The sequence below is a fragment of the Lemur catta genome, chromosome 18 (assembly GCF_020740605.2).
Source record: "Lemur catta isolate mLemCat1 chromosome 18, mLemCat1.pri, whole genome shotgun sequence".
NCBI classification, from domain to species: domain Eukaryota; kingdom Metazoa; phylum Chordata; class Mammalia; order Primates; family Lemuridae; genus Lemur; species Lemur catta.
This window is the reverse complement of record NC_059145.1, coordinates 32033349-32047575: the sequence shown is the minus strand read 5'-3', so window position 1 is coordinate 32047575 and position 14227 is coordinate 32033349. Positions and strand designations below refer to the sequence as shown.

Here is a 14227-nt window from a genome sequence, read left to right as displayed (position 1 = left end):
CCTCATTTATCTTTTTTTTTTTTTACTAAATCTAAACTGAAGTGCTGTTTTCCTATTATTTCCATGACTATAGTAATTTCTTTATTGTTTTTTTTAGTGTAGCTTTTCGTATCCCAACATTATCAAATGGTTCTCCTATTGGTGCCTACATAGCTGTGGATAATATTGCCAAACTTAATTTTTATTTACTTAATGAAACATATCAATTATTGCAAAATTGTGCAGCTATTAACACATTTCTGCTTCTATTGCAGGTTGGAGGATAAGGAAGAAATATTTCTTGATGAAGATTAAAAATCAGCCAAAGGAACGGCTGGTGTTAAGCTGGGTAAGTTAGTTTGTTTTTTTTTTTTCTTCAGTCTCATTTTAGGGGCTTTAGATGGGTTAATGGATACAGAATGACAGAAGAATGACAAAATTGTACTGTGCTCTTAAGTGATGATGTAAAGGCTTCCTTGGTCCCACATCAAAGGAGAGTCATTCTAAGTCACTTTGCTCTGCATTTGGGTATATAGATGTAATTATATTTGGTCAATGAGTAAACATTTGGAAAGAAATAGTAATAGCTTAAAATAGATCCTGGAATCTCTTTAGGGTTGACAGTTTTGGAGTTTACCTCCAAAAAAATACTTGGGTATTACTTTATCTCTTCACTTTGGGAGTTTTAGTGATATATTTGGTTAATAGAATTAGATAAGATTACAGTTAAGTCCTAGTATTTTATATGCTACTCTCCAGAAAGGTCTTGAAGCAGCAAGACTTAGTGTGATTTTCATCTTTGGTTTACAGTTATTTATTTGGACAAATAAAATTAAAGAGAAAGACTTATAAGGAATTTTCCTTTTGATGACCAAGGCAGTACCCTGAATTATTTCCTCCCATGTTTTCAGGCTGACCTTGGCCCGGACAAGTACTTGTCAGATAAAGATTTTCAGTGTTTAATCAAACTTCTTCCTTCCTGTTTGGTGAGTACAAGTCCTTCTATTATTGTCAGTGCTGATCACAAATACACAATGTTTTTTGTGGGTAAACATGGACAGAAGAGCTGAAAATGCTATGTAAGCCTAAGACAATAGAAAGGTACAGTGGATTTCAGTTCAGACTGAAATCGTGCAGAGCTACTACCATAGATCACAGGCCATTTGAAATGGCATTCATGACATCTGCACAATCCATGAAACGTGTTAATTTAAATATAGCCTTTGTATTTTAAGCAAATATCAGAGTAGGAAAGCAGCCACTTCTCCGAGCCACTTGTTCTTGGTGAGGGTGTTTACATCAGCGGTACTGAAAGATCTGTTTCTAGCCTGAGAAAACAGAACTCATAAGGATGTGGACAAACTGAATGAGGGAAAGGCAAAATAGCGATTTTACTGTCTGAGTTACTACTCTCACAGGCTAACTAGTTGGTCTTTCGGAGTACATGGCATTATTAATGCTCATACACAATTCGAATCCAGGACTCTCAGTGGAAAGAACCACATTGATATATTTCAAAATATGTGCACTTTGTTTTCAGCAAAGACTAATCTGGCCAGGAAATTGAATTTGTGTTGATGTTCTTTATCTTGTTGTCTGCAAGAGGATGTAGGTCCCCAGAATGAGGCACTCATGGACTGAGCACAATTATGCTGACTTGTCCACCTAGGTTGGCAAGTTCATCTTTGAAGATATAGTGTCTTGTCAAACTAGCAAAACCAAGCTTTTAATGAGGTGTAATGTGTGCCCAAGAAAAATGCTACTCACTTCAAGTTTGATTGGGTATGTGACACAGGATGTCAGCACCCAGTTCTAAATTTCCTTTTCCTTTTCTTTTCTTTCTTTCTTTCTTTTTTTTTTTTTTTTTAGAGGGTCTAGCTCTGTTGCTCAGGCTGGAGTACAGTGGTGTAATCATAGCTCACTGCAACTTGGAACACCTGGGCTCAGGCGATCCTCCCAGCTCAGCCTCCCAAGTAGCTGGGACTATAGGCATACACCACCACACCTAGATAATTTTTAAATTTTTTGTAGAGACAGGGTCTCATTATGTTGCCCAGGCTGGTCTCAAACTCCTGGCCTCAAGTGATCCTCCTTTCTTGGCCTCCCAAAGTGCTAGGATTATAGGCATGAGCCACCATGCCCAGCTAAATTTCTTTTAATGGATATGCTTTATAAAAAAAGATAGTATAGCCAGGTGCAGTGGCATGCACCTGTAATCCCAGCTCCTTGGGAGTCTGAAGGAGGATCACTTAATCCCAGGAGTTCAAGATAAGCCTGGGCAACATAGTGAGACCCCATCTCTAGTAAAAAAAAAAACCAAAGATAGTGCATACAAGTGGTGCATATTAATTGTAGAAAAGTCAGAAGACACGGATAAGCAAAAATAAGAAAATAAAACTCACCTGTAATCCCAATCAACCAGAAGTATGAACCAAAATGTTGAGTTGTTACTTTTCTAGAATTTTTATGATTTTTAAAAAAATTGTTACATAGTTTTTTAAAACCTGATTTTAAAAAAAATTAATGGTATACCATGAGTATCTTTAGTTGTCAGTAAATATAGTAACATATCATTATTACTGGCTACATAGAATTACCATTGGTTGTGCCTGGCTCTGTGTCTCATGCTGAAAGGATCCCTTAAGGCTAGGAGTTCAAGACTAGCCTGAGCAACATAGCAAGACCCTGTCTCTACAAAAAATAAAAAAATTAACCAAGCACGGTGGCCTGTACCTGTAGTCCCAGCTACTTGGGAAGCTGAGGCAGGAGGATTGCGTGAGCCCGGGAGTTTGAGGTTACCGTGAGCTATGATGACGCCACTACATTCTACTGCAGGTGACAGAGTGAGAACTTATCTCAAAAGGAAAAAAAAAAAAGAATTATCATTAGCTGTACCTTAGTTTACTCAACTAACCTACTAGACATTTGGATCACTCTGCCTTTTACTCTTATTTAAAAAAAGAAAATAAAAGCTATAGTGAACAATTTTAGCTGAACATTTATACCCATCCTTAATTATTTTCTTAAGATAAATATTTAGAATTACTTAATAAGTAATGTGTAGGGAGTTATTTTGAGACTACATAAATATCCTGTTCATTATCACAGTTTTAGCATTCAGTGTGATATTCTAACTCTATCATTCCTTCTGGTGTTTTTTTTTTGAGGCAGAGTTTCACTCTGTCGCCCCATTTAGAGTACAGTGGTGTCGTCATCATAGCTCACTGCAACCTCAAACTCCTGGGCTCAAGGAATCCTCCTGGCCCAGACTCCTGAGTACTGGGACTACAGGTGAATACCACCACACCTGGCTAATTTTTCTATTTTTTGTAGAGACAGGGTCTTACTCTTGTTCATGCTGGTCTTGAACTCCTGAGCTCAAGCGATCCTTCTGCCTCGGCCTCCCAGAGTGCTAGGATTACAGGCGGGAACCACCTTGCCTAGCCTCCTGTATTTGTTAGTTGGCGTTCTACCATAAAGAAGAGCTTCTATTCTCCCCTCTTTATGTATTTGTATCAGTATGAACTCAAGCACTTTTATTTTACTCATTGAGTTTCTTTTGGGGGTGATGAAAATGTTCTATAATTAGATTGTGTGATGGTTGCATGACTGTGTGAATATATTGAAAACCATTCAATTATACACTATAAATGGACAAATTGTAATGATATGTGAATTATATCTCAGTAAAGCTGTTAAAAAGCAGCAACTGTTTTGATGTGATGATCAGGAGAAACTTTATGATCAATTACTCTGTTTTCCTGAGTATACCCTTCCACCCCACAGCCCACTCCATGCCAGCCCTCAAGATCCCTGCATGGCTCAGCTCCCATGGGTTCAAAGTTTCATGATTACTCCTTTGTGCTAATGAGCACTGAAATACCTGTCTGGAGCCAGTTTGTTTAATGTAACCAAAATTCTATTAATAGGTCATATGGGTACTTCCCTTTTAGTCATTAAATCATTTGTCTTTTCCCCACTCCACTTGGTTGACGTCAGTGTCCCCATCTGAGAAGGACACTGTGAATCATCATATTGCAAACTTCTGTAGAAGGGCCGGAAGATTCATGCCAGCTGCTTTGGAAAAGGGCTGAGATGCCTGAAGATGCTACTTTTGCTTGTTTTCTGGCCGTCATACTCCCTGGCTTGGCACCCAAACAGCAGTGTGGAATGTTAGGCAAAGCTGTGAGCAAAGACACATTTATCCTGATCCCCACTTGCCTGTTCTGAGGTTTGGCTGTATTCTTTACCGATTTACAGAGGCAGAATATTAAAAGCATTATTCCAAAAACTCAGACTTTTTCTCTCTTCCGCCACACTTTTGCCTAACTATGAGAATGCACACACCAAAGCAGACGCTTCACATGTAGAGCTTACCAGGTCAGTTATCCACTTCCCTTTTGTCACTGCAGTTAACTCCCCTTCCCCTATCTGAAGGAGGAGCAACTAGTTGATCATTTAACAATGTGAAAATGTCATGTGTTCAGGGAATAGCATCACATTTGTATGCAACTAAAAGGTTGTACTTGACTCGGCATAACTAGATCCTGGATCTAAAAAGACCTAGATCCTAATGCAACTCAATGTGAATTTCTTTTTTGTTTTGGCAGCACCCTTACATCTATCGGGTTACCTTTGCCACAGCTAATGAATCCTCAGCATTGTTAATTAGGACGTTTAACGAAAAAGGAACTTTGAAGGATCTGATCTACAAGGTACTTGCGGTGCAAGTTCATGGTCATAAAGAAGTTCTCAAGTCCCCTTAGAACCTGTTATTGATACTTAATGCCTGAGGTTCCAGATGCCCTGAGGATTTTATTTTAATTTTTATTTCATTTGGAATTTATTTTTATTCTATTAATAGTAAAAACTCTACCCAGTTTGGTTAAAGAGCATTTCTTTCCCCACACCAGGGAAGGTTGAACATTTAATGAGTATATTCATTACATTGTAGGCTGCTCTCTTAGGTCAATTTTAAAGTTTGTACCTTGCACTTAAGAAAGCAATACTGAAGAATTCTAGCACTATTCAAGACTTTGGGGTCTGATAAGGCCAAGACTAGGGACATCTTCACTGGGCTAGAGAAGGGACGGAACCCAGGTCGGCCTCTTTCTATCAACTGCATAAACTGTTGTATTTTAAAAACCCATATCCTTCAGGCTGGCCATCTCTGGTACCCCCAGCCTTTATAAAGTCTTGCCTCTTCTTTTCCAAAGGCAAAACCAAAAGACCCATTTTTAAAGAAGTACTGCAACCCTAAGAAGATTCAGGGCCTTGAACTCCAGCAAATAAAAACCTATGGAAGACAGATATTAGAGGTAAGAAGTATTTTTCTTTAAGTTGCATTGGAATTTCATCCAAAATCATATTAGGCTTTAGGAAAAATTCTCAGGCAATATCCAAAATTGCTTAAGTTGTCTGATTACTTATAAACTGATGGCATTGTGATATTTTACCCCAACAAGCAAACATTTGAGATTAAGGTAACAGTAATTTAGATCTACAAAATTCCAAAAGATTTAGCTATTGGAATTTAATGTCTGAGTTTAAGAACTTTATAATGTGGATATCAACTTTTGTATTATCTTTGGTTGATCTTTATCTCTGTGCCAAAATATTTTATTTTGTTATGTCATGCACATACCCATATGGCTCCCTTACAGAAGTGTAACCAGCAGCGAAAGCCTTTCCCACGTCACCCTCTAGATCAGTATTCTCCAGGTTCCTGGGATTGTGCAACCTTATCAGCAATAACCAATTTAAGCATAACCAGCCCCCCATGTTATATGTATATTGAACTATAAATTATATGCATGTACAACTACTAATATTATTTTGTACATTTTAAGTTAAAAAAGAATAAGATTTTTTAAAAACAACAACTAAAAAGAGAAGTTGTAGTGTTTCCTTCCAGTCCTCGGTAGCTTCCCCTGGGCTGGCGCTGCTCTAGCTCACCAGGCCTTTGTAAGGCTGTATCCAGCCATCTCTGTTACTGGGTGAGCCACTGTTTATTTAAATGGCAGCTGAAAAGTTTGCTTCTTTTTGTGGGAGCTCATTGTGTGTTTCTATTAATAAACAGCTAAATATATTCTGAGGAGAGATTGGACTGGAGATATTTTTAACTCAACCCTTTTTTCTGAAAAATTGGCGGAAGTTGATATGATAGCTCCGCTCATCTGTTCAGGAGGATCAAGACTGTGCCCTGAAGAGAGCTGGCCTATTGGGATCAGAAAGTGCTTAAAGCAGAGCCTTTTGGCATCAAAGTCATTGACTCTAAGCAGACACAGGCTGCTTCTCTGTTCTTTGGGAAAGAGGGAGCTTGGTGGTGTCTCACAGCTGGAAAGCATTCAACTTCGCTTCCTTTTCCGAAGAAATGGGTGCAGGCGGCATTTTTCTTCAGGACTCTCCCCCGTGATCTGTTTGATTTTGTTTCAAAATATATTGACTTGAAAAACAAAGTTTAACTTGTCTTGTATCTGAGTGAGTTGGCAGGGAAATATAACCTATACATATTTTTTAATAGGTACTAAAGTTTCTTCACGACAAGGGCTTCCCTTATGGGCATCTTCATGCCTCCAACGTGATGCTAGATGGGGACACTTGCCGGCTGCTAGACCTTGAGAATTCCTTGTTGGGCCTTCCATCCTTCTACCGATCTTATTGCTCACAATTCAGGAAAATCAATGTAAGTTGCTAAAGTCATGAAGCAGCAGATTCGCTGTTGGGTGTAAATGATCCCCCCGGCAGGACCCATGCCCACGTGGGAAATACACACTAAGCTATGAAAGGTACAGTTGGGGTAGCCTTTGCCACTTTTCCCTGTTTGTCCCACGGAGCTTCACTGTAGTTCTGAGAGGCTAAGTTTGAAGTGGTGGGCGGGGTAAGGAGGAGAGTAGAAGAACTGATTGAGAAACCTTGGAGGGTAGGACCAAGACCTCTGGTCAGAGCAGTACCTTGTGAGCTTTTACAACAGGCTTTGGAGTTTGGTTTTCACTGCCAATTAGGAGTGGGGCTGCCCTGGGCCTTATTTCTCAGAGGAAGCCTGGGGCAGGAGCATTGGGACCCACAAGGCCACACTGAAGAATGAACGTGCTGCTGCTCTCTTTCTTCCACAGACATTGGAGAGTGTGGACGTCCACTGCTTTGGCCACTTACTATATGAAATGACTTATGGACGACCACCAGACTCGGTGCCTGTAGACTCCTTCCCTCCTGCCCCGTCCATGGCTGTGGGTCAGTATGGGACGGGGAGGGGTCTTCTGGGCCCTGGTGGTCTGTAGGGCTACTCACCTCTTTCCAGAGTCCAGGAAAGGCCCAGAGGAAGTTGCCATCCTCCACAGCCAGAAATTCTTATCCAACTTGAAAGTAGATCAAATTTGAGTAATTTACTTAAATGTACTTCAGTAGAAACTGAGTGGCTTGTCCATTTGTCGGGATATCAGAAATCTTGCAGGAACTTTTTGTAAAGTGCATGAACATTTTGGAAGTGGGAGGATGTAAAGAGAAGTATGGCCAGCGTGAGTCTGATGCAGAAGCAGAAGCCAGGGCCAAGCAACTGGAAGCCAATCTTGAGGACTCAGGCAGGTGTCAGACCAAGGCTGGAGTGGGGCTTGCAAGGAACAAGAGAGCCATAGACCAGAAGCCCAGTAGATAAGAGCGAACTGAGCCCAGACGTAGGGCAGGCAGGCAAAAATGCAGACACCCAGACAAATTGGATCCACGAGCACCTTTAGGAAGGAGGGACATAGGAACTGGTGCAGACTCATCCAGGGACCCCATTATCCCCTCCACAGCCAGCTCAGCACTCATGGCCAGAGCAGGGGAGTGGGGAGGTGGGTAGCCCTTGGGCCACTGTGCCTTGGAGGCATAGAGTCAACCCTCCACCAAGTGTTACTGTGTCAAATGAGGCAGTTCAAGAGAACAGGCTCGGGGACTATTGTGTGTTGCATTTAAACCGCTGAAACTGAACAGTGACCTGCAGGTAGGAAAATCTGGCTGCTTGTTTATAGCACCCAAAGTGTTGGATGATGAGATATCAACAATTGGCATTTTGTATGCTGGTTTTGATTAAAAGCAGGCAAGCAGCAAAATGTCTTTCAAGTTCAGAATTTTCCTTCTGTGTAGTGTTTACTTCTCTTTTAGGAGAACAAACACTTTTATGAATGATATCTTGAATCCTTCGTCTAATTACCTTTGAAACATATCTAGCTTTCTGTCAGCATGTGGTTTCTAAGCCCTTTCTTTTGAGTCATCAGTAACACCAGTGTTGCCAGCACCCCCCCCCCCACGTATGCCATCTGTCTGTGTGTGAAGAGTTTTGACACTGTCCTGATCCGCCTGCAGACAGTTATTGCAAAGCGGTGTCAAACTTTTCATCAGCAAGTGGATTTGCCAGTGTGTTCTGTGGAACTAAAATGTGTATCTGTTCATTTCAAGTGGCCGTGTTGGAGTCTACGCTGTCTTGTGAAGCCTGTAAAAATGGCATGCCTACCGTCTCCCGGCTTTTACAGATGCCGTAAGTCAATCATATGCATTGGTTGTGATCTTGATAACTGTGTTGAACACCAGACCACTGAGCCCGAGCACCTGGCACTGTAGTAAAGACTCAATTGCGGGTCCCTGCAGAGTCAAAGTGACATGGGCGCTCGCAGCATGGTATCATGACACTTGCTTTGTGACCTCTCTGCTAGTCTGATTGCTGTCCTTTAACATCAGTGTCGTTTTCACATATGTCTCTCCTCCATCAGTGTTGGCAGTGTGTGTATACATGTGGTAGGCCCTAGCTCAGGAAATACCTCCCTCAGTACCGCCCTCCCCGGTGTTTCTCTTTTCTGACCCGGGATCAGCAAACCAGTTGGCCCCCATCTGTGGATAGTTCACAAGTCACAGGGCCTTGGAGGGGCTGCCCTCCAGGAGAAGGACACCGTGTTTCTGAGCCCCCACGCTTTTGTCAGTTACTCACTGAGTACTATTTATTAAACATCCAGCATGTACCAGGTACTGTGCGAGGGGCTTAGAGCTCAGAAGACATTTTCTCTTATGCAGGGTTATGAATAGTTCATCGAGGCAGTTGAAATAGTGCTTTGGGGCCTTTCCTTTAGGTACATTTCCTATTCCTTCGTGGAGAGGCAGCAGAATGGTTAAGGATGCAGCTGGGGTCAGACAGACCTGGGGGTGGATCCCAGCTTCACACTTGTGCCTGGGTGACCTCAGGCAAGGTTCCTAACCTCTGCAAGTGGTGTTTCCTGAACTGTAAAATGGGTTTGATGATAATGGTCCCCACCTCAGAAGATGGTGGGAGGACTCAGTGAGGTGATTCCTAGGATGGTGCCAGGCACTTAAGCAGTGCGTATGAAGTGTTAGTTATGCTTAATGTTGATTCAGCTGGTATTTTTCGAGAATCATGTACCAGGCAATATACTCCATGCTTTGTCTATATACCAGCTTGTTGTATAACAGATATACTCTGGAAACAATAATATGGGGAAACAAGGCCGGGGACAGCTTGAAGTGCATGCAGCCAGCGTTCAGAGGAGGTAGTGATAACTTCAGATTCCTTGTTCTTTCTTCCCACAAGTGTTTAGAGAGGCGCTACTAGAGGCCAGGTGCCATTCTCGGCCCTGGGGAGGCTGTGATGAACAGAGGAAACCAAGCCCCTGCCTTGTGGCTATGACATTCAGAGCGTCCGTCTCCAGTCCATCAACCATTAATCACAATGTGAATATGGAAAAATAGATCCAGTTTGCAAAACAAAACAAATTTCTCACAAACTTTTAGAACAAAATGCACTTCTATAATAGTTAGCGAATGGCCTGTATGCAGGTTGATTTACTTGACTTTGCATTTGCACTCCCCACTCCAAAGCGCTCACGTTTTTCTCCCAGTCTTCCAATTCTACAGTGAATCCAAGGCTGGGCATGGTGGCTCACACCTGTGGTCCTAGCATTTGGGGAGGCCAAGGCGGGAGGATCACTTGGATCCCAGGAGTTTGAGGTTGCAGTGAGCTATGATGATGCCACTGCACTCTAGGCTAGACAACAGAGCAAGACCTTGTGTAAACAAAAAGAATCCGAATATTTTTTGTTTACCTAAGTCTTTATATCCTATGGGCTTCAGCCTTGAAAAGAGCACTTGGAGAGGTGTGGACTATGTTCTGTTAAAGTGTTCTGTTGTCTGGAAGTAAATGGGCATGTGGCCGAGGGACAGACAGGACAGGACAGACAGGACTCTGGGGAAAAGTTGACCCTGTAATTTCTACTTGTGTCTTTCAAAAGTGGAATATTCAGCCAGGTCCAATGACATGTGCCTGTAGTCCCAGCTACTCCAGAGGTCAAAGCAGGAGGCCTCATCCCCCTTTTTTTCGAGACAGAGTCTCGCAGTGTTGGCCAGGCTGCCCTCAAACTTCGGAGTTCAAGCTATCCTGCCGCTTCAGCCTCCCAAGTAGCGAGGATTACAGGTACACACCACCACGCCAGCTCATGGTATTATTTTTAATAACATAGTTTTGAAGAGAGAATTGATATACTCCAAAAACTGCTATTTTTTAAAATGAAGCATGAGAAATGGAAGAATATTATTTTCCTGTTAGATTCCAATCAGGGCAATTCCTTTCTATTTACTTGAACATTTTTGAGCTCTAGAATAAATTTTATCTTCTTTTGAGGCAAGAAAAAAAGAAGAAAACCAGTTATTCTGTTTAGAAATATCTACCGTATATATTATTTACAATATTTTTGCAAATTAGTATTTGCAAAAATTATCTTTTTAAAATATTATATTGCCTGACAGTGGGGAAATCACCTTCAGCACACAGCTGGCCCAGACCCCTGGTCACATGGTGGGGAGGGGGTCGCACTGGGAGACATACACATTCCTTTGTGTGTGATGATGAACGTGGAATGGTGGCTTGGGCTCAGAGGCTGGGGATGTGGGGCAGGGGAGGGAGAGCTCATGTGACCTCATGCTAAAGGTGTCTTAATCTCTTTAATTCTATTTTGAGAGTGCATCTGGCTCAAGAAAGATTTTTTTGTTTGTTTCTTTTCTTTACAGATTATTCAGTGATGTTTTACTAACCACTTCTGAAAAACCACAGTTTAAGGTAAAGCAAATTATATCACATTTTGGTTTGTGACATAACTAAGTTGACTTTGAAAGTTAGCTTTTTTAATTTTGTTAACCTAAAAAAGAAGGCACATAATATGGAAAATTTGAAAGTGATATAAATGTCCAAAATTTAATAATTTTTAGTATCTATTTGATAAAATATTTTTATCCAATAAAAGTGAAATTTATAAAGAGTAGTAAGATGGAAATATGTAGTATGGAAAATGATTATGATCTGGGCTAAAGTAAAAAAAAAAGACAGCATTTAAAACAATGTATCTGTATTTATTTATTTGTTGTATTGTATTGATTTATTTTTTTGAGACAGAGTCTTGATCTGTCGCCCGGGCTAGAGTGCCGTGGCATCAGCCTAGCCCACAGCAACCTCAAACTCCTGGGCTCAAGCAATCCTTCTGCCTCAGCCTCTCGAATAGCTGGGACTACAGATGCATGCCACCACACCTGGCTAATTTTTTCTATTTTTAGTAGAGACGGTGTCTCACTCTTCCTCAGGCTGGTCTCGAACTCCTGAGCTCGAGCGATCCTCCAGCCTTGGCTTCCCAGAGTGCTAAGATTACAGGTGTGAGCCACCGCACCTGGCCTATATCTGTATTTAGAAACAAGATTAGAAGGAAGTCTCCTGGAAAGCAGTGGTGTTGTATGTCACAGAAAGAGAATGGGCTTTGGAACCCAAAAAACCAGATTAATACCTTACTCTGCTCTTAAAGCACTAGTGATTATCTACAGCATGATTTGTCAGCCACAGCATTTGACAGTTTGGGCCAGATAATTCTTTGTGCTGGGGTCCGGCCTGTGCAGTATAGGATGTGAAGCAGCATCCCTGGCCTCTGCCCCCTAGATGCCAGTGATACTCCCTGCCTTCCTTTCCCGCATTGTGACAAAAATGTCTCCAGACATTACTAAATGTCCCCTGGGGGTGGTGTACAAAATTGCTCTCATTTAAGAGCCACTGACCAACGGCCAAGTACTTAAGCTTTGAGTTTGTGTGTACTTGTGTGTAAAATTGGTGAGTCATGCCTGTCTGTTGTCATTAGACAGCTGCAGTCATCTATGTAAACTTGTTCAGGGCCTGGCTCACATCAGTGCTCACTGGTAGTGTGACTTCGGTGGCAGGTGGAAGGGTAATTCTCTCTCTTTTCTCTATATTCCAAAAGAACATGTAATACTATTATGATGAAAATAAATTTAGAAAGCAACAACAACAAAAAAGAAAGCCAAGGTGGGGTTAGAAGATTATATAGGTGAGAGAGATGCTTTCTTCTGTCCTATTTTGCCAGTCAGAGTTCTGACAATAGTAGCTTCTTTGGATCTGAAGTAGTAGAGAAAAAACATCTATATTCTTCTCTTCCTCACTGAAACTTCTTGGGAAATGTAGTCGGCCTCCATGCTGAACTGCCTCCATGGAGGAGAACGAGGTGGGCAGCCTTTCACAGGGTGTGTGCCCTTTTATACCTTTGGGATTTTGAACCATGTGACTATTGCCCCCTCAAAACATTTTTAAATTTAGAATTTTTAAAGAATAATAAAGAAAAAAGTTCAACATGATCTGGGTGTCTATTTTGCATGCTTGGACTCCTCCTGGTTTGAAAGCTGATAAATTAAGAAGTGATAGACTCCCAAGTAAACTGAGTCTGGGATGTTGTTAGAAGTGTTTCCCAACAGGAAAAAGCTTACTCTTGTGAAATTCAGAATGTAAATCTTTCACAGAGAAAGTCTATCTGAAATTATAAAATATTATTATTACTGGAATTTTTGTGTGTTCTAATAGGCTTTATATATTTTTTATTTTTAATTATGGTAAAAATCACATAAAATTTACTCTCTTAACCATTTTTAAGTGTACAGTGGTTTTAACACCATCACATTGTTGTGTAACAGACTTTCAGAATTTACAAACCAAAACTCTATACCCATAGAACAACTCCCCATTTCCCCCTCCCCCCCGGCTCCTGGTAACCATCATTCTACTTTCTGTTTCCATGATTTTGACTACTCTAGATAACTTATACAAGTGGAATTATACAGTTTTTGTCCTTCTGTGACTCATTTATTGCATTCAGCATACTGTTTTCAAGGTTCATCCATATTGTAGCATGTGACAGGATTTCACATGCTACAGAGAACAAAAGCACTCCTGCCTCCAAAAGAAGATGGACAGGTTTCCTCTAAAGCTGAAACTGACAGCTGGGCTCTTGATGCTAACCCCTTGGTTTTCTAGCTTAATAATATTCCATTGTATGTATATAGCACATTTTCTTTATTCACACATCTGTTGATGGACATTTGGGCTGCTTCCACCTCTTGGCTATTGTAAATAATGCTATAATGAAGATGAGTGTGTAAATATCTCCTTGCGATCCTGCTTTCAATTCTTTTGAATATATGCCTGGAAGTGGAATTGCTGGATCATATGGTAATTCTATTTTTAGTTTTTTGAGGAACCTCCATACTATTTTCCATATCAGTTGTACCATTTTACATTTCCAACAGCAGTGCACAAATTGGACAAGGGTTCCAATTTCTCCACATCCTTGCCAACATTTGTTATTTTATTTTGATAGTGGCCATCCTCATGGTTGTGAGGTGATATCTCATTGTGGTTTTAATTTGCATTCCTCTAATGATTAGAGATCTTTTCATATGCGTGTTGGCCATTTGTATATTTTCTTTGGAGAAGTGTCTATTCAGGTCCTTTGCCCATTTTTTAAGTAACTTATTTTTTGTTGTTGTTGAGTATAGGAGTTCTTTTGTATATATATCTGGATATTAACCCCTGATATGATTTGCAAATATTTTGTCCCATTTCTTGGGTTGCCTTTTCATTCTGTTGATAATATCCTTTGTTGTATAGAAGCTTTAAATTGTGATGAAGTTTAATTTAGTTTTCTTTTATTGCCTGTGCTTTTGGTGTCATATCTAAGAAATCATTGCCAAATCCAATGTCATGAAGCTTTTCCCCTGTGTTTTCTTTTAGGAATTTTATAGTTTTAGGTCTTAGATTTGGATCTTGAATTCATTTTGAGTTAATTTTTGTATATGATGTAAGGTAAGGGTCTAGCTTCATTCTTTTGCATGTGGATATCCAATTTTCCCAGCACCGTTTATTAAATATACTGTCCTTTCC

The 14227-nt window shown here is 40.7% G+C and overlaps 1 protein-coding gene across 4 annotated transcripts in view; it reads left to right on the top strand.

The window, feature by feature from the left end:
* Positions 1 to 14227, top strand: part of PXK (PX domain containing serine/threonine kinase like) — a 75299-nt gene that overhangs the window by 46178 nt on the left and 14894 nt on the right. For all 4 annotated transcript variants that reach the window (XM_045530729.1, XM_045530728.1, XM_045530731.1 and 1 more), the window contains exons 6-13: positions 255 to 328; positions 891 to 965; positions 4590 to 4694; positions 5196 to 5297; positions 6503 to 6664; positions 7095 to 7212; positions 8416 to 8494; positions 11029 to 11077. In XM_045530729.1, the coding sequence (XP_045386685.1) occupies positions 255 to 328; positions 891 to 965; positions 4590 to 4694; positions 5196 to 5297; positions 6503 to 6664; positions 7095 to 7212; positions 8416 to 8494; positions 11029 to 11077 (764 nt within the window). The remainder of the gene's footprint in view (positions 1 to 254; positions 329 to 890; positions 966 to 4589; positions 4695 to 5195; positions 5298 to 6502; positions 6665 to 7094; positions 7213 to 8415; positions 8495 to 11028; positions 11078 to 14227) is intronic.